Genomic DNA, 21,861 nt, shown 5'->3' on the forward strand with positions numbered 1-21,861 from the left:
CTAAACAAACCAATCCTGCAATCACCTTTAATTCCACACTGTTTAGGAATTTGAACTCTCAATTCTTTAAGTTCCGGCCAGCCATGAGAGAACTTTCCCACAACTGCACAATCAAGTTCTTCAATGGAATTCATACGTAAAACTTCATCCTCTGTCCAAGTAACCACTTTCTTTCCATCTTTTGTCACTACAGGCTTGATCTATACGGGTTGAACATCAGTTTTGGTCGTGTGCATAGTTAAATCCAGTAATTCGCATGTTAACAAGATTGGCATACGTTAGGGTTTTGTCTAGGGTTTTACTTTTATTCTCTACTGTAGAAGGATTTGTGTTCGTGGATGAGGGATTTAATGGAGGAAATTGAGATGAAGAAGCAATACCATGACCAACCACCGGTGGTAGTTGGCCACCGGCCACCATCATGACACTAGGGTTTACTCTCTTTTAGGGTTTTGCATGGAGAGAGCAGAGAGCTTTTAACCTATGGTAGGAACCTCTTAGAGCCTTTGAGATTATTATTTGATATTTAGTCTTTCAATATGAGATTTGTTGATAGATTTGACTAATCTAAGCATGGAATTTGATGAATTAGTGACCTATGGCTTAAATCTTCCATTATAGTTGATGAATTGAAAGATTAAAAGTTAAGGTTTATATCCAAATTGGGGGTTATGACTTGAATGATGAAATTAGCCTATTCTTGAGTTAATTTATCAATTGAGGAGTAGAATTGAACTTCTAGAATGTTGGGTTACTAATTCCACCTTTGAAATACCCGTTTTAACCTTGTAGGCCCGTTTTTCCCCTTTTCTTAGTTATTTTTTATTCGAACGATAGTATAGCAATATGGGTATCGTTGCTTCTCATTTCTAACATAGAATTCGATAACGGATAGAGTTTGAGTACTTGGAGGCTCTCCGAAAAGGCAAGGCAAAAGTTTGATTGTTCGTGGCTCCAGCTCGGCAGCCACGTAGGTTACGGCTTACCTTCTAGTTAGACTTCGTTTAGCGAAGCATATGTAGAGTTAGTGATTGTTCAAGAAAGCATGTTACTGTTGACACCTAATTTTTACCTCATAAGACGCGTATTTTAACTTTTCAAATTTCCTGAGTGTTACATCTCGCATTTTCAGAGCATGAGCACGCCACGTACATCACCGTATTAATGGAGTATCGGAGACATCCCATTAATTTGTGGAAGGTACAAGCCATGGGAAGTTCATAACAATGAAGTAAAGGATGAATTACGATCTCGTAGGTCGTAACCGGGAAGGACAACCTTGAAACCAAAGGACATGAACATTATCAAATATGATTAATGATAAATATTATGTATGGAGAGTTTCAGAAGATTCCGGGACCAAGCAAATCAAAGAAAATAAGTTTGTCAAAAATTTGGAAAAAAAAGTTGGCAGAATTTTGGACAAACTTTTGGGTCAACTTTGGAGGGGTATATCTCTAGGTATATTAGGAGTTTTAAGGTGTTTCAAAAGCCTAAAATGAAGTTCGTTGAGTTTAGTTTTCAACACAACAAACCGCTCATCAAAACGACATCGGAGTAAGGAGTTATGGCCATTTTAAGATAACCCCTCAAACTGCCAAATGACTTCCGCGGGTCCCACTTGGGAAAGTCGGTTCCACCAACTTTCAAGGGGTATAAAAACCCCCATCAACCCCATTTTTTCATCATTTTACATTCTCATGAGTCCTAGAAACCTCCTAACATGTTCCCCAAACATTTATAGCCCATTAAATCAAGGATTTAACAAGATTACACCAAACTAGTCCATGAAAGGTGATTGTTCTTGCTTCTACTTGATGTTGTGGTGAGTTTGGTCTTGAAGAAAGTTGGTATGGCTAAAGTTCTTCAAGTATAAGGTATGTTCTTCATCCTATCTATTATATTGAGTTGATTTGAAGGTTTAGCAAGTCTTAAAAGTGAAAATTGTTATAGAGGAAAGGTCATAAAGTGTTGTGTTATAGTTGTTGTATTTATGGACTGTTTTGAGCATGTTGTGGCCATGTGGTTGGGCTGATTTACATCTGCATGTATGGTGTCTAATGTTTTTGGTGTGTTGATGAGATTATTCTCTTTGATTGGGAAGAAAGAAAGTGTATATTGTAGTTGTATGTTGAAAAACATCGTGTGGGATGTTTTATAGAATATTTTGGTATTGATGATGATGTGGTTGATATTAGTATTGCTATTGTTGTTGTTTTGTTGGTATTGTGATTTTCGGCTAGGGATATAAACAGAGGAGATGCTGCCCGAATTTCGGTAGATTTAAAAGAAATTAATTTGAGGGCTTAAGACAAGCATATGACGATAAGCCTAACGATAATATGAATTCTCTTGAATGTAGATTTACGAGCTTGGGAGGATAAGCGTTAAATAGTTAAAGTTAAGGCGACCGAAAAGGTATGTTAAGGCTAGTCCCTTTCTTTCAAAAGGCATGATTCCTATGTTATGATTCCATATGTGTTTCCATAATCTTCTTACTTCCAAAAGTTAGAAGTTCATGATTCTTAAAAGCTTCTTATGATACTAAAGATGAGATGTTTTTTATGATGAACATGATGATGATGATTCTAATTCTAGAAATTCTAAAGCTTATGATTTTAATGCTATTATGAGATTATTGAGCTTATTTCATGATTTTCTCAATTTTATTCATTGTTGTTGATCTCACCTTATAATAATTGTTCTTTCAAGGTGAGATATAGCGATGATGATTGTTCCATAATATAAATCGGAGGTTACCAACCTTACGTCACTCCGATAGAGTCGTAGCGTTTATTTGGGCTCTCATGCATGCTACTTATATTATATATGTATATGACATATATATGTATATAGGGGATATGGGGAAAGGTGAGGCATTATATACGCATAACCACCTGATCAGTTGGTATATCATGATATCGTCCGGACGCGGGACATATGGATATATGGTTCATATATATATATATATATAAATGGATCGAGCCGTTCGTTATATATATATATATATATATATATATATATATATATATATATATATATATATATATATATATATATATATATATGGATCGGGCTGCACGTTCCACAAGACTATTATTTATATATATATGAGGAATGTTTTTTTTTTTTTTAAAGAAAGCTAAGAAAGGTTTTTATGAAAAGTAAGCGCATGATATTCGCCCTAAGGGGCAATCGGACGTATAGAGTTATCTTTATCTCATGTTATGTTCTATGTTTCTTATTATATTGTTATTCATGCCTTACATACTCAGTACATTGTTCATACTGACATCCTTTCTTGTGGACGTTGCGTTCATGCCCGCAGGTAGACAGGTACACGGATTTGACCCGTAGGTGATTTATCAGCGGATTCTCAGGAGCACTCCACTTACTTCGGAGCTGCAGCCTATTGGTACTGGTCCTTATGGTCACTTGTATTCTATGTAGAGGCTCGTGGACATGTGTGTATAGTTAGACATTTCATAACCCTACCGGTCCATATCATTGTATAACATTTTAGTAGCCTTGTCGGATGGGGATGATGGACATAACTATTGAAGATTATATAGAGATGTGTCATTATATTGTGATATATGTCCTTACAGATCCTGATATCCAGGAGCTATCTTTATGGTCCACCCAGAAATGTTTATGAGATGTATGTTTAAAGGTGCTCGGTGTGTTAGCGGGTCCGTGCCGTCATGACCGTAGCTCGAGGATGGGTTGGGTCGTGACACTGAGTCAAAGACAGAGTAAGGATACTTCCCTTCGATTTTAAAATTTCAAAAATCCCAAGAAATTGCAAAAATGACGTTTAATTATTATTTCCTAAAAATTGACAAACATAAGAAATGCGAGTTATTTACTTTCATCCCACTCTGTCTAGTCCAGGAAAATTGTTAAATTAAACAATGTGTTAATTACGGCTCATTTTAATTGCTTTTTCACATTTTAAATATTACCCGGAACTATATCAATATTGGCTTGTTTAAAGATAATTTTTCAAATTTGTGAGATTTGAATTTTAACTTACCTAAGTAACTATTTTACCTAATGATAGGTAGTTTATAATATATAGTTTATAATTATTAATAAAATAGGGGGGGGGTCCTTTTGGTTATTTTTAAAAGTAGAGGGTTTTAAGTTTAAAAAAAATAAGGGGTGTGAAGTTTGTATAAACCAACTTCACACCCAAAATTCTCATCTTTCACAACCCACACCCATTGTCTCTCTTTGAGGCGATTTTTGCGATTCTAGGGTTTCATCTCATTGTGCTTTATTCACGGCGATTTAGGGTCATTTTTGCTAATTGTTTGAGGGTTTACACTTATCGATTAACCATGTGCTTTCATGGTTTATTTCCCTTCGAATTTCATTTTTTCATACTTAATTGAAGCGCTTAAATTAGGTTGTTACTCGGGTTCTTTATTGGCATTAAGGTTGCCATGGGCGGGGCCTCGAGCCCTTAGCCATCTTTGCACCTTAATACACATAAATCAAAATCTAGGGGAAATTTCCTAGATGCTTCCTAATTTGAGGTACACAATTTGGGGATTTTATCCCCGTTGTACTATTTAGTACAACTGTACCGTTGTAATATATGTTGTTTTGTACTATCCTAAATTTTTTGATTTTTATTGGATTTTTTTGTAGATTTTAGGGTACAATTTGTTGTGATTTTTGTTGTCCTATGTGTGAAAATTTCGAATTCTGATATAGAGTACAAAATTTTTGGGTTTTGGGGGGAAAATTTGGGTGAGGTGTTCATTTTATTCCTAGGATTCCCTAAGTGCGCTAAGTCTATAAATAGAAAGAAAAGAGAATGAGAGAGGAGGACTTTTTTTTTCAAAAAAATCAAGAGCATAAACTGAAAATCTAAGAGTTATACAAAAAATATACACTACATACATTATATATATATATATATATATATAAAACGATCAACAAAATACTATATATATATATATAATTATTCACGCTAACATATCCAAAAAGAAGTTAGCTCAAAATATCCTCATCCCTCAAACCTACCGAAAAGGAAATCAAAGACATGTTTACAACATCCATGGTGTTGGACACGGGGGCCCCTGATAGCCTTTAGGGAGCTGTATGGGAGGTATTCGTCCAAATAGGGGTATGAAAACCACATCCTCAAGTTTACTTCATTCTAATCTTTGGAAGCCAACCAAACACTAGCCTTCACTACTTGTCTACTCGGAACCATGGTATTTCCTCAAAATTCTTCCCTAGCCATAGACACTAGGGTTGTCTTTGTTGCCCATTCTGTCCTTAGAGGTGTTACAACTGACGGGCATACCAAGTACTTTGATATCATCCCTATCATCTTGTCAGACATATACTGAGCTTTAGAGAAGTGTCTTAACCCCTATTATTACGTCTAGGATTGCAATATCCTGGTTCAATGGTGGATGCTTAAGCATTTAGACAAGAATGGTTCAACCTCCCGTCGATATCCGGCCCGGAAAGAAGATGATCTGAGCATTGCTACCGTACCTTGTAGGGTTCAAGACAAAGTGGGATGGGCTCACATCTTTTCCTGAATAAGAGAAGAACACATTAGGTGGAGAGTGCCTGACTTCCATTCCAAGTCTCTTTATGTCAAGAGCCGTAGACGTCCATATTTACCAACATGGGCATTAGGGGATCGGACCCTAGCGGCTTACGGGGGTGCTTAGACAGTTCGTTATGAGACAGGTCATCCCAAATATAGGAGATATGGGAGAGTTTGTGCGAGACTACGAAGAAGGTCATATCGAGGGTATACAAGATGCTAGAAAAGATTGGAAGAATGTGATAAAAGAAGACAATTTGGACGAGGATCCAACTGACCCAGGTCATGACGAAGATTACTATAAGTGGCTTGGAAATTTTGAGTTGGCGAGTCTCTTTGCCACTGCAGGTCCATATCTTTACAAATTTCCCTTGGATAAGGAAGCCACAAAAGTAATTCAGGTTAGAAGAATGAAACAACAAGCAGAAGAAAGGGCAGCGAATCATCAAGCAAAAACAGAATATGATCAAAATGTAATTAAGGGTTTGACAGACGAGGCAGATGCGTCATTGGACAGTTTAGACTGGCTTGACACTTTTGTTAGGGGAGCCATAGATATAGGGACGTCATTTACTGATGTTCAAAGGGTGGATCGGGACAGCATTGATTGCAGCCCACGTAGCCATTCAGACCCCCCTTCGAAGGGCTAAGAAGGTACGGACTGAGAGGGAGCAGATTTCAATCCGAGGAGTGGACTTCTTTTGATATTATTGCATTCATTTACTTTAAAGCCTTATAATCCCACTCGCGAAAGATATTATTAATGAAAAGCATTGGGATTTTTATTTTTGGGAAACAATAAATTTGTTTTACATATGGCACAATTTTACTTCATGTGTTAGTAGCCTTGGAGTAATGAGGTATAGAAAAATGATTATAGATTGTTTAAATGCTTATTTGATATAACTGTTTTGTGTGAAAATCATATGTATTATTAAAACTCTTGATTGGTCCACATTCCAGACACTGCCTAAAAGAAAAACAAAGAAGACAACCCGCAAAACTAATTTAGCTCCACTCTCAAAAGGTTGATTTGCTAATAGGAAATTGAGACTCCGGAAAACATGAGTGCAAATTCTCCTTACATCAATCTGGTCAGTGACGATAAGGACAGGGAAGTAACAAATAGGGAAAAACCGACGGTGGGACGATAGCCTAACCCTAGCTACAGCTAGAATGAAAGAAGTTGTCCAGACCACTAGGGCAGCCAATGAGAAGATGAAAGAAGCTGGAACTCTCCTAGCTTATGTTGAGAAACTAACTAAGCAACACCTTGCCAATCGGGTAAAATAGGGAAAAGTGCCGGAAGCACCGCTTGGGAGTAACGTCCCACTCAGTCAACAAAAAGGGCTTGACCCCATACCCGATGGAGACGATGACTTGCTTATCCCCAATTTGAAGCAGGAAGGTTATGGGGACCCAAGCGAATCTCAGCTCGAGGAACCTGGGTTTCGTGCACGGTGTTCTCGGGCACGGGGATCTCACAATTGGGGTACGCTAGTAGAAATGTCCAAACGAGAACTCTTAGAGACTCTGGCGATTTCTGGAGTGTACGCGCAAAGCCCAAATTTGTTGCCACCGTGTGCTCCTTCCGTGATCCACAAGAAATGCCTCTACCACCGAAGTCAGTCGGGGCATACAGCCAATGAGTGTGGAGTGCTGGAAAGGAAGTTGGTCCAATGGATTGACCAAGGGAGAATTAGCCAACTATGGGGGCCCCACTCTTTCCTGACCCATGACCAAAGGAGAAATCATCCAGAAAATATATTGAGAGTTAGATTCTGGAGAAGTGACTTCTCAAAATTCGAGGAGTCATATGCCAGGATTCACTCCCTACTGTGTAGTGTGAAGAAGATAAGAGCAGTGCCGCAAACCTATCAGAGTCGCCCAGGACCTCCAAGAGAAAGGGTTTGCGTATTTCACCATGGTCACCCTGGCCACGACATTGAAGAATGTGTGGATTTCAAGCTGGAATTAGAACACCTCGTGAATGAAGGCCACGTTTGGATTGTCGCAGGAAGACAAGGATAGAAGATGAAGATGAGAAGACGATGAAAAGTCGCCTAGCATTGGTTGGGTAGAAAAATCTAAGTATCCCTTTACTGTTTTCAATTAAGAGGAATATCCCTTTCCCTTTTATGTAAATGGAACCACGCCGACCTGATTTCCCATTGGGGATACATGGGAAGCCTACATAAGGCCTGATCAGGGTAGAAAGCTAAGTTTCGGGTAGCATAGGAAAAACCTTTTCTGTGTAATCCTGAACTATGGACGGACTTGATTTCCCTTTGGCGGGATACGTAGGCAGTCTATTAAGAGTCGGTCCTTTTATCATAAAAATTAAAATCCCCCTTAATACGGGATGTGTAGAAGCAAATCAACCATGAAGACCCCTTACTAAAAAATCAAAACCACCAAAATACCCTCGGAATATCAATCGATCAAGAGTTGAAATAAGATATATGAATCTATGTGCTATAAACTGCAAACAATGTGATATTTTGTATTTTGTGCCTAAACTAACACTAACTTGGGAGCCTATGAGTTATTTTCTCTTATAGACAGGGGTCAATTCCCCGGCACCATTTACTCGATCAAAGGCTGCTGCTCTGCTTAACAAACCTCACAAGAAGAAAACATGTACGAGACTCCACCACCAAAAAACAACGACTAGAGTAGACGCGCTTAGTCGAGGGTACTGACAGCGACATAGCCGGAATGCCTTTGGAAGAGGCCGTTAACCTACTAATAAGGCAATTGGCTGAAGCTAGAGAAGAAGCAGCCCGCCTAAGGGTTGAAAAAGAAAATGCTACTAATACTGAGGTTAGAAGGCGTACACCCAGTTTCCCAAATTTAGACTTACTAATCCCTGATCATTTCCCACAAACTCAGACCGGAACTACGTTTCAAACTCCACTGCACCGAAGCACTACCCATGTGGGGAATTCCTCCCACCAAACACCAGCTTTCCAAATACCTGCTCATGCTACATCATCTTATAACTCAAACGCTTATTAAACTCCTCAGGCAACGGGAACTCCTACAACCCGCCCCGTGCAATCAAATGTTACTTTTCAAGACCATATCACCCATATTGACTCCTCACCAGAACTGGAGAACATGGAAATTTTCTTTGAGGCTAGAATAGAAAAAATCGAAAAGGAGATGGGGAAGAAAATTATTGAACTAGAGTAAGGCTCTAAGAAGAAAGAGGGGCTGAGATACTCTGATTTATGCATACAATCAGACTTAGGTTTACCAGAAGGTTTCAAAATTCCCAAATTTGACCATTTTAATAGGTCGAGCAATCCCAGGGCCCACCTGAGAGCTTATTGCGACCAGTTGGTCGAGAGTGGTAGAAACGAAGCTTTGCTTATGAGATTATTCAGTTGAAGTCTGTCAGGAACAGTGATGGAGTGGTTCATCTCACAAGATATCAGTCGATGGAAGACATGGGAGGAGATGGCAAGTTCATTCATGGAGAGATTCCGCTTCAATATGGAAAATGTGCCTGATCGCTTCTCATTAGAGAAAATCCGTCAGAAATCAACAGAAACCTATAGAGAATATGCCAGTCGCTGGAGAGACGAGGTAGCACGTGTGCCACCACCTAGTAGCTGCATTTATTTGGTACCAAGAAGCTGATTGTTTTGACAAAATGATAAATATGAAAGGGAGCTCCTTTGCAGATTTAGTCGCCGTTGGGGAAGACATCGAAAATGGCCTCAAGATCGGTAGGATTGTCAGTATACTAAGTAGGCAGGTGCGTGGCGCCACGAGAGGAAAAAAGAAGAAAGAAGATGTAGCTTATGTTTATAGAGCTACTAGCCCAAAAAGCCGAGGAAAAGAGATAACCCACAAAAATCAAGACAACTACCAATCACCTCCACCAACCAGGCATATAACCACTTCACCCTAATATAGCCTGATGTCTGTGTGCTACACACAACTTGGATACTAAGCTCCACAACCAAATTACCAAATACTAGTACCTAGCAACTAAGCTCCACGACCAAATTATCAAATGCCAGCACCCAATAACCAAGCTCCACAAAACTAGACTTTCCAAAATCAGCCTCTACCAGGAAATTATAAGACACCCCAAAAGAAACCTCCGAGAGTATTCATTTCTGGTCTAACTATAAGAGTTTCTCTTCTTAATCTTTTCTGAAACCTTTTCTTTTATTTCTTGATCGAGTTTTGAATCTAGGTATTCAAAGGTAAAACGTCGATTCAAATACTCTTGGACCCATTTCGTCGCACAAAATCAGGTAAAATCGCTTCCTCTGTCTCTCGCTTTTTTTATTATTTTTTTTTACTGTTTTTAGCCTTAAATGTGACTGGTTTTTTTTGTGTTCTCAGAGTGGTAGATATTGTATTTTTATTGCCAGATGTTGGTTTAGCTGATTTTTTTTAGTTTTGGAGTTAAAAGAATTGATTCAGTAATTTAAGTTAACCTTAGTTTAGGTTCGCTTAATTGCTCTTTTCCATTTTTTCTTTTCTGGTTATGATTTGTAGATGCTTGATTAATGTTGATAATGATAAGATTTAGATTATTCTCAGTTGAATATATTTGGTTCTTTTTATTCTTCGACGGAAGACCAGACTTTTAGTTTGTCGATTGAAGTTATGGGCGTGATTTCGAATTGAGAATAGACAGTAGTTTTCTTTCAATTTTCGGTTAACTTTGGATTTTGTTTGTGATGTCCGGATTTTACGTCAACTCGTTTAATTGAATTCAGTTTCTGCTTTTCCTTTGTTTATTTAACCCATTACTTCTTTCCCTTTCCTTCGTTATAAGCACAATAGCATATATCTATTAGTTGAGGGAAATGAAGTCCTCGTTGAGCACTAGACAAAGTTGAAATTAATACCATCTACTTGTAACTAGTTTAACTCCTAAAGTACTTTTCTTTTGGCTTCTAAATTTGCCTTTTGTTTTAAAATATGTCCAGTCTCTTTTTATTTACTTATTTGGTTTTCGATAAGTTTATGTTCTTTGCTAATTAGTTAGTTCTACTCTACTTTCCTTAAGGTATTTATATTTTGTTGGAGGGATATGGGATTTATTTGAGCTCTAACTAAGATGATTTACGTCATTTTGTGATGGCCCATACTCCCAAATATCCCATCCTCCATCTATAATGAGTTCTATGCTCGTCAAGGAGTTGCTATGTCCCTTTCTATCTTACTTTTTACTCAAATCATTATTCTTATTTTACGTGTTAAGGGACTGCTTGATTGTTGAACTTAGATTGAGAAGAGTTAAGTGTATTCGGCGCTTTAAACCTCTCATTCTTTAGCCGTTGACCCAAGGCACGAATTTCTACCTTTTGGGCTTAATTCCATTCTCTAAAATTGTTTGTTTTCCCATGTGTGTTCGACCAAGAAATTAGCTTTTCGTTGTGTAATTGGTTACTGTGTCCCTTATCCTGTTTAAAATTGATATTTCATGTCTTTGGTGGAAGTAAGTGAATTTGGTCTCAAGAAATAGACAAAGCTGAAGCTGGTTTCTTCTCTTTGAAAACCAGTTAAACTCCAAAAGGTTTCAACCTCTATCTACAACGATTTTTTTTTGCTTTCACAGTTGTTTAAGTTTAAATCTATACCCTCGCCCTATATGTTTAACTCACTGTTTTAGGCAAAAGAAGTGTAGAGTGTACAGGTTTGGTTTGAGTGTGAATGAAGTTGAGGACCTACCTCTATCCCATGTCATATATGCTCCCAAACTTTAGTCTTCATATCACTTCTTGGCCAAGTACTTTTATTTCTGTTTCAATCTAAAAAAAAAAAAAAAAAAAAAAGAGTACTTTTTATCTCTGTTTCTGTTTTGGTCTACATAATCTCGGATTTGACTTACAAGACTATAGGAGGCTGTTGTGTTTGTTGTAAAAATAGATTTTCCATGAGGCATTTACTTTAGTTTATAAAATGCATGTTTAAGCATAAAAAACGTTTCCCAAATGACCAAATACATGGCTCTGTGTAGCATAAAAATGAGGAAAAACAATACCCTTTTTTTGTGTGTCTTTTGTATTCTTAAAAAGGAATCTCAGAAGTGTGGATTCTTTGTTTTGTCTCTGGCTGCATCTTTTAAAAAGAAACTATCAAACCATTTATTCATAAAATGATGCTAATAACGCTATCTTCAATTTAAATTCGTCTTAAAGTCCCAAGTTCTATTCCAAGCGAGTTTTTGAATCCTGTTGACTGCTTTTAATTTGAAGAGTCTAATCCCCCTGTCCTTGCAATAGGCATGAGAATGACCTTGATTTAAAGACTGTGCGTAACCATGCCATAAAGTTTTAAATGCATTCGTTGAGTAGAACTTGGTTTACTCTGCAAAGGGTACCAAAGTCGTTCTATGTTTTAATTGCAAGTTCAGTTTTGTTACGATTAAAATTTATATCCTTGTGTCCATTCCTTTTATCACTGGTAATCCACTACATGTTTGAACAAATTTGATCCCAGTTTGGGTTATTGATGTAGCTGCTGTTCTTGTTTTTCAGTAGGAGTCTTTGGATTGGAAAAATGAGTTTAGAGGTTAAGTTTGATCATTTGACTTAATTTTACCCTTTTTAAATTTGTTCAGGGATTAGAGATTTATTTACAGACTAAGTAAGTTCCAATCTAATTAGGAAAGTTGAAACCTGTTAGGGTTTAGATAGTGAAATTCCACTTCAGCCTTTTTTAGTTTAGACTATTTTCTTTTCTAAGGGTAATTTTAGAAGTAGCTAATAAATCTAAAGTACGCAGCTACATTTTTTTTTTCTGAGCGTTGATGAAAAATCTTGTTAAGTTATACAGGTGGCAATGCTAAATTAGTTGTGTTTGCATCCTTCATTAAAAAGAACACGTCTTTATTCGAGTGTGTTTAAATGTCTAAACACTCGACTTTCATTCAGTTGTTTAGCTATTTTTACTCCAATCATTTTCATTTAGATGTGCTATAACATAGTGATATTTTTCCTTTGCATTTACTAATTCCCACTCTCTTTTTACATTTTTCCCCATGTGAATACGCTTGGAAGTCGACTTGACTATTTCTTCATGCCGAGTTGGGCATTGTCTGGCAAGCCCAACATAGAAGCTTCACATATTTTCATCGAGTCTGGACAACAGCAACAATGAAAAGGGGTACTTGGGCCTGAAGCCAAGTGATCGTCAACGGGAAGCAGAATTGGGCCTGAGCCCCAACCCATTCTCTTAAACTCGATCTTTTATACTTGCCCTCCTTTATTTGTATTTTTGTGTAAAGACTCTTTACAAGAAATTAAATAAAGTTCCAGCAGACTTTGGAATATATGGAGTTGCCATTCACGTTTCTTGCCCCATTTACGTCTCATGTTTCTTTAAACAACCAAATTAGTATTCTTTTTTTTTCAAATCTGTAGTTTCCATCTTTGTAGTCTATTTTAATAAACAATCAAATCCGTTTTTTTTTTTTTCTCTTTTCCTTTCTTATTTATTTATGACCAAAAAAAAAAAAAATCAATTTTTTCTACTCAAGGTTCCTAAAAACAGATTTCCTCAAAAGTTTTCCTTTGCATTAGGTAAAGTTTTTTTTTTTTAGGCTATTAATAATAGGAGCTCCTAGATTTTTGTTATGATTTTAATAGTTCTATTTGTTATAAAATAAAAACTATAAAGTAAATACACCAAAACAAGTATATAGAGAGAGACTGATATATTATTCAACTTTTTAACTGATATCCAAATGTATAAATGAGCCTCCTATTTATAGAAGGGAAAAGAGAACAGCTTGGTGGCCAAGCCAATCAGGGAAAGGCTTGGAGGCCACATTCCCTTAGTGGCCAAGCCACGTAATGGCCAAAAGACTTAATGGCCAAGTAAATTGTCCATCCCTTAGTAGCCAAGCCACGTGATGGCCAAAAGACTTAATGGCCAAGAAATTGATGGATATCCATCAGAATTCACAATACTCCTCCTTGGATGTCTATTAATTAGATGATGTGCCTCGTTAAAACCTTATTAGGAAAAACCCTGTGGGAAAAAACCTCAATGAAGGAAAAAGAGTACACATATCTAGTAATACGCTTTGAGAGCTGCCTCATTAAAAATCTTACCAAGAAAACCCAATGGGACAAAACCTTGGTTAAGGAAAAAAGAGTACAACACGTATTTCACTCCCCCTGACGAAGACCAAAATTTAGATGTCGGAGTCTTCGCATTCCAATCTTGAATATCATCTTCTCAAGAGTTGAAGTTGGTAAAGATTTGGTGAACAAATCTGCAGGATTGTCACTTGAACGGATTTGTTGCACATCAATATCACCATTCTTCGGAGATCATGTGTGAAGAATAACTTCGGTGAAATGTGCTTCGTTCTATCTCCTTTTATGAAGCCTCCTTTTAATTGAGCTATGCATGCAAAAGCATTATCTTCATATAATACCGTGGGTATTTTGGTATCACACTTCAAGCCACATCTTTCTCGATGAAATGTATCACGATCTCAACCACACACATTCTCTACTTGCTTCATGAATAGCTATTATCTCGACTTGATTTGAAGAAGTAGCAACAATGGATTGCTTTGTCGATCGCCATGATATAGCAGTACCTCCGTATGTAAACAGATAGCCTGTTTGAGATCGAGCTTTATGTGGATCAGATAAATAACCTGCATCTGCATAACCAACAAGATCTGTACTACCTTTGTTAGTATAAAACAGACCCATATCGCTAGTTCCCTTCAGATATTGCAATATATGCTCAACTCCGTTCCAATGTCTTCATGTAGGAGAAGAGCTATATCTTGCTAGCAAATTAACAGAGAACGCTATGTTAGGTCTTGTAGCTTTAGCAAGATACATAAGTGCACCAATTGCACTAAGATATGGTACTTCAGGACCAAGAAGCTCTTCATTTTCTTCCTAAGGTCGGAATGGATCTTTATTCACTTCAAGTGAGCGAACAACCATTGGAGAACTTAACGGATGCACATTTTCCATGTAAAATCGTTTTAAAATTTTTTCGGTATAAGTAGATTGATGGATAAAGATTCCGTCTGCTAAATGTTCAACTTGAAAACCAAGATAAAGTTTTGTTTTTTCGAGATCTTTCATTTCAAATTCTTTCTTTAAATACTCAATTGCCTTTTAGAGCTCTTCTAGAGTTCCAATCAGGTTTATGTCATCAACATAAACAGCAAGTATAATGAACCCTGATTTTGTTTTCTTAATAAAAACATATGGACAAATGGCATCATTTATATATCCTTCATTTATCAAGTACTCACTTAGGCGATTATACCACATGCGCCCTGATTTTTTTTAAACCATATAATGATCTTTGTAATCTGATTGAATACATTTCCCGAGACTTTAAACCAAATGCTTCAGGGATTTTATATCTTTCAAGAATTTTCATATAAATTTCATTATCAACTGAGCCATAAAGATAAGCTGTAACCACATCCATCAGATGTATTTCAACGGTTTCATAGACAGCTAAACCGATGAGATATCGAAATGTTATAGCATCCATAACTGGTGAATACATTTCTTCATAGTCGACGCCGGGTCTTTGAGAGAATCCTTGTGCAACAAGGCGTGCTTTGTATCGTACAATTTCATTTCTCTCATTTCTTTTCCATACAAAGACCCATTTGTGGCCAACTGGTTTTACACTATTAGGCGTTTGGACTACAGGTCCAAAAACCTCACGTTTAGCAAGTGAATTCAATTCTGATTGAACTGCTTCTTGCCATTTTGGCCAATCATATCTTCGTCGACATTCTTCGACAGATTGAGGTTCCTGATCCTCACTGCCTTTCATAATATTTAGTGCAACATTATATGTAAAAACACTATTCACCAAAATTTTCGAACGATTCAAATTGACCTTATCACCAGTAGAACTTAATGATAGTTCTTTACTCACTGGAGTCTCGGGTTTGCTGATTTCTTCAGGAATATCAGGATTAATCAGATCTTGAATCTCTTCATGAGATCCTTTCATAGTGTCATTCTGATCATTGTTTGTATTTCTTTTTCTAGGATTTTTATCCTTGGAACCCAATGGCCTACCACGCTTCAGGCGTGGATGAGATTCAGAGGCTATGACAGATTGTCCCTTTGCAACATCAATTCGAATAGGCACATTCTCTACAGGGATATGCGACTTAGCTATTCTTTTCAAATTAGTAAATCCGTCTGGCATTTGATTTGCTATTTTCTGCAAGTGGATGATCTTCTGGATCTCTTGCTCACATATAGGGGCATGTGGATGAAAATGAGATAGTGATGAAACTTTCCACGCAATTTCTCTTTTGGTTTCATCTTTTCTCTCTCCCCCAATTGTGGGAAATTTGTTTCATCAAATCGACAATCGCAAAGCGTGCGATGAATAAATCTCCGTTAATGGTTCAAGGTAGCGAATAATAGAGGGTGATTCAAACCCAACATATATTCCTAACCTTCTTTGGGGGCCCATCTTAGTGCGTTGTGGTGGTGCTACTGGCACATACACAGCACAACCAAAGATTCGAAGATGAGCAATATTTGGTTCATGACTAAATACTAATTGTGACGGGGAGTATTTATTATAATGAGTCGGTCTGAGGCGAATAAGGGATGTTGCATGTAAGATAGCATGACCCCAAATGGTAGTAGGCAACCGTGTTTTCATGAGTAATGGTCTTGCTATCAATTGCAAACGCTTAATAAATGACTCAGCAAAGCCATTTTGGGTATGAACATGAGCTACAGGATGTTCAACCTTTATCCCAACTGATAAGCAATAATCATCAAAAGCTTGGGATGTAAATTCTCCAGCATTATCAAGACGTATAGCCTTAATAGGATAATCTGGGAACTGTGCTCTTAAGCGTATTATTTGTGCTAATAATTTCGCAAACGCCAGGTTGCTAGACGATATGAGGCACACATGAGACCATCTCGAAGACGCATCTATTAGAACCATAAAATATCTGAATGACCCACAAGATGGGTGAATAGGTCCACATATATCCCCATGTATACGCTCTAGAAAACAGGGGATTCAACGTCAACTTTCATTGGTGATGGCCTGGTTATCAATTTTCCCTGATGACAAGCGGCACATGAAAATTCACTACTTTCAAGAATCTTCAGGTTCTTAAGTGGATGCCCATTTGAATTTTCAATAATTCGTCTCATCATTATTGATCCGGGATGACCCGTTCGGTCATGCCAAAGCAAAAAAAGTTCGAATCGTTAAACTTCGGTTTACGATTGAGTGTGCTTCAATTGTACTAAGTTACGCATAGTACAGGCCAGAAGACAAAGTTGGTAATTTCTCCAAAACATACTTCTGGCCGGAGACATTCTTTGTAATAATAAGATATTCATCATTTGTTTCATTTAATGTCTCGACGTGATACCCATTACGGCAGATATCTTTGAAACTCAACAAGTTTCTTGGGGATTTAAAAGAGAATAATGCATCTTCTATAACAAGTTTCGTCCCCTTAGGTAGAAATATAGTAGCTCTTCCGGAGCCTTCAATTAATTTTGAATTTCTAGAAATTGTACTAATATTTCCCTTTTTCTTAAGCAAGTGAGAAAAGTATTTCTTATCTTTGAACATGGCATGCGTTGTTCCACTATCAATCACACAAATATCTTCATGATTGTTCATTGATCAAAATAATATTTGAGGTTTTTCCATATATTCTTCAAAACGAAAGAATAGACAAGTAAACATCGAAGTAGATATTATGATTAGACAAAGCATTACACACGTTTTATTGCATATATTACTATTAAACAAAGCATTACACACACTTCATTTACATAACTATGGAAACATAACCACATTAGCTAATAAAAACGACATGTATGAAATATCTAAGTTATTACAAATCCATCACCGATCGGATGATCTATTTTCCCCTTCGGGGTGTTCAAAAAATCGCCACATCTAGATGCATGAGTTCAATATTATCTTCAGAAATGAAATTTGCTTCGGCATTCTTTTCGGCCTTTTTGAGGGAGGCTTGATACAACTCCACTAGGTGCTTTGGCGTACGACAGGTACGTGGCCAATGCCCCTTCCCTCCACATCGGAAGCATTTATTTTCTGAATTTTTCTTTTGCACAACTTCATGCTTTTCCTCCTTCTTTTTACACTGCTGGTGATGAAGGGTATTATTTGGTGCAATACGAGAATCATGATAAAATTCCTTCCTCGACCACGGCAATGACCACGACTGGGGCCACGACCTCTTCCTCGCCTAAAATTGTTAAAGTTTGCCTCATTCACTTCAGGGAATGGAGCAGTACCAGTAGGTCGACTTTCATGATTTTTCATTAATAATTCGTTATGTTGTTCAGCAACTAAAAGATGTGCAATGAGTTCACAATATTTCTTGAACCTCATTTCTCGGTACTGCTGCTGCAGGAGCATACTCGAGGCGGGAAAAGTGGAGAATGTTTTCTCCAGCATATCATGCTCAGTAACATTTTGACCACATAATTTTAACTGAGAAATAATTTTAAACATTGCAGAATTATATGCCTTAATATATTTAAAATCTTGTAGCCTTAAATGGAGCCAATCATAATTTGCTTGTGGTAGTATGACCATCTTCAGGTGATCATATCTATCTCTCAGATCATTCCATAGCGTAAGAGGATCTTTAACCGTGAGATATTCCATTTTCAAATTCTCATCAAGATGATGGCGGAGGAATATCATTGCCTTGGCACGGTCTTGGTTTGATGCCTCATTTTTATCTTTGATGGTGTCTGCCAGACCCATCGCATTAAGGTGAATCTCGGCATCAAGAATCCAAGACATATAGCTATTGCCGGATATATCTAAGGCTACAAATTCACGTTTAGTAAGATTTTCCATTATTAAAGGGAAAAAGAAAGTCAATACCTTCGAGGCTTTTAAAGTATTTGCTCGAGATAACAGAGTCTCGTGCTGATAACGTGTTATAAAGTAAAAACTATAAAGTAAATACACCAAAACAAGTATATAGAGAGAGACTGATATGTTATTCAACTTTTTAACTGATATCCAAATGTATAAATGAGCCTCCTATTTATAGAAGGGAAAAGAGAACAGCTTGGTGGCCAAGCCAATCAGGGAAAAGCTTGGAGGCCACATTCCCTTAGTGGCCCAAAGACTTAATGGCCAAGTAAATTGTCCATCCCTTAGTGGCCAAGCCATGTGATGGCCAAAAGACTTAATGGCCAAGAAATTGATGGACATCCATCAAAATTCACAATACTATTAAAATAGAATTTATTCAAGATAGAAACTTGGTCAATGAAGTTAGTACTATTTCACCAAAAAATGGAAGTAATATAAGCGACTAAGTATTTAGTAATTTTTGATTATTTCTTTCCCGATATTTTTCCCAAATATATATATATATATATATATATATATATATATATTTCTTTAACTTAATAACTTCTATAAATCATTCTTTGTTTAACTAAGTTAACTTCTTTTTAGCCAAATACTTAAAATCTGTCAGTAACTGCTTTTGCGGATTTCTCGAGATGCCTAACACCTTCCTCAGGAAATCTTCAGAACCCTTACCCTTTCTTTGGTACTAAAAGGTTTCTTTTCCGTAAATAAATATTTTTCCAAAATGGTTTCCTAATTCCATAAAATTAGGTGGCGACTCTGTTTTCACACAAAGAGCCAAGTTATTGGTACGCTTTTATACGCAAGTGAAAAAACAGATCGTAACAATGACAGGCTATACAAGATGGGTATCATGGAGTCATATGGTGTGGATTATGTGTCTTTCCAGCTTCGCGGGGATGCGAATATGTGGTGGACGTATTTTATTGAGGGCAGACCTATTGTTTCACCTCTACTCACCTGGGTATAGTTTCACCAGGATTTCATGAAGAAGTATGGGCCACGTACTCTGAGGGATCAGTGCAAGGATGAGTTAATCCTTTTGTAGCATAGAGGTATGTCAGTGGCAGAGTATCAGGCTCAGTTCCTATTTTTTGCTCAATATGCGATGCAATTGATTCCGATAGAGGCAGAAATGGTTCGTAGATTTGTAGGTGGACTTGTGCTTCCACTTCATATTTCTTGTCTTCAGCTTGTAGCCTTGGGGTCTTCTTTTCATGCGGTAACGGATCATACCGCGGGTGTCGAGTCGGCGAAGGCTCAATATTTTGAAGGTTCTAGTGAGAAGAGGCCTTGTTAGCATGGTGGATACAGTGGTTCTAATTATAGAGGCGAGGTCCAGTCTTCCAGGACCAATCAGTCACACCCAGTAGCCCCATTTAGTCCGTACTTCAGGCATCTTCTGGTGGCCCTTCTAGACAGAGTGGTTATGGGTTCGAGCAGGCTTCTAGAGGTTCATTTGCTCGACCAGCCGACCGAGGTGGTTACTTCAATTACTTAGCTTTAGTGCTTCAACCCCCCAACACTTAGAGCATTTTTTCTTTTGGTGATCTTAGTCACATCGCGAAAGAGTGCACCTGACCTAGATAGAATAGGATCTAGCAGGGCTTTCAATTGTATACCCCCAGGACTACGACGATTTCTGGTAGCTGGGGTGGTTCTTTAGCTCGAGGTAGTGCTCATTCAGGTCGCGATAGTTCGTATTTATCCAGGGGTGGACATCTGTTCGGTAGGGGTGGTTCCCAGGTCTTAAGGGGAGGAGCACAGTTTGGCTAGAGTAGCCATGGTGGTGCTCATTGCTATGTTTTTCATGGTAGGCCTGAGGCCGAGTCATCCTATCTTTGTGATCTCAGGTACTATTTCTATTTGTCATCGGGTAACTTAGGTCTTATTTGATCCCGATTCTACCTTCCCATATGTGTCTACGTATCATTCTATTGTTTGGGATTTGACTTGTGTAAGCCTTGATGTGCCTATTCATCTGTCTACTCCGGTTGGAGATTCATTTATGGGGTACGACACGTGGGTAGACTTTAGTTACTTTTATGGGGTACGACACGCGGGTAGACTTGATGATCTTAGATATGGTAGATTTTGATATTATTTTGGGTATGAGTTGGTTGTCTCCATACCCCGCGATCTTGGACTGCATACCAAGACAGTCACATTAGCCATGTCTGGGATTCCTAGACTTGATTGGAAGGGTACTCCAAGTCCCGCTTTGAAGAAGATCATTTCCTATCTCCGCGCAAAGAAATTAGTCGACAAGGGGTGTTTGGCCTACTTGTCCCATATTCGTGATACTAGTGTTGATTCTCTGCCCCTTTGGTCTATGCCGTCGTATGTGAGTTCGCCAAGGTATTACCTTCTGATTTGTCGGGTATACCACTCGATCGTGGCATTGACTTACGCATCGATTTTGGGGGTACATCGGGCACTGCCTATCCCCATTCCGCCACATGATGGCTCCCGCCAGCCGAGAGAGAGTTAAAGGAAGCCGGTTGCGGGATCTTAAAGTAAAGTGGATTCATTAGACTGAGCATCTCCCTTTGTGGCGCTCTTGTGTTATTTGTGAAGAAGAAAGATGGGACAATGAGGATGTACATAGATTATCGTCAGTTGAACAAGGTCACCGTTAGTATTAAGTATCCCTTTCCTCGCATTGATGACTTGTTCGACCAGCTTCAGGTTTCTTCTGCAATTTTGAAGATTGATTTGAGGTCAGGCTATCACCAGCTGAAGATCCAGGCCGAGGATATTCCAAAGACGGTCTTTAGAACTCGTTATGGTCATTATGAGTTCCTTGTGATGTCATTTGGGTTTACGAATGCCCCCATGTCTTTCATGGACTTGATGAATGGCATTTTAAGCCATACTTGGATTCCTTTTGTTCATAGTCTTCATCGATGATATCTTGGTGTATTTGAAGAGTACAGAGGGGTATGAACATCATTTGAGGATTGTCCTTGGGTTATTGAGAGAAAAAGAGCTTTATGCCAAGTTTTCAAAATATGAGTTCTTGCTTGATTAGGTGGCATTCTTGGGCCTTGTGGTGTCAAAGGAAGGGATCATGGTTGATCCCAAGAAGATTGAGGTTGTTAGGGATTGGGCTAGGCCTGCTACTGTGATTGAGATTCATAACTTCGTGGCTTTGTCTAGTTACTACCATTGGTTGTTGGAAAGGTTTCTTTGCTATTCTGCCTCACTCCGACCGGATTGACTGTGAAAAGAGATACCTTTTGAGTGATCCTGTGCTTATGAAGAGAACTTCCACAGGCTCAAGACTTTATTGACCACAACACCTATTCTGGCATTACCCGGGGGTAAGGATTTCTCAGTTTATTGTGATGCATCTCGTGTTGGTTTGGGCTCCATGTTGATGGAAGAGGGCAAGGTCA

General features: G+C 38.0%; 1 protein-coding gene across 1 annotated transcript; it reads right to left on the reverse strand.

The window, feature by feature from the left end:
• Positions 1–17,590: 17,590 nt before the first annotated feature.
• On the reverse strand, positions 17,591–18,436 carry LOC132054226 (uncharacterized). Its single transcript, XM_059446272.1, has one exon. The coding sequence runs from the start codon at positions 18,434–18,436 to the stop codon at positions 17,591–17,593; it is 846 nt and encodes a 281-aa protein (XP_059302255.1).
• Between the last annotated feature and the right edge of the window lie 3,425 nt (positions 18,437–21,861).

This window comes from Lycium ferocissimum, chromosome 4 (genome assembly GCF_029784015.1).
Source record: "Lycium ferocissimum isolate CSIRO_LF1 chromosome 4, AGI_CSIRO_Lferr_CH_V1, whole genome shotgun sequence".
In the NCBI taxonomy this organism is placed as follows: domain Eukaryota; kingdom Viridiplantae; phylum Streptophyta; class Magnoliopsida; order Solanales; family Solanaceae; genus Lycium; species Lycium ferocissimum.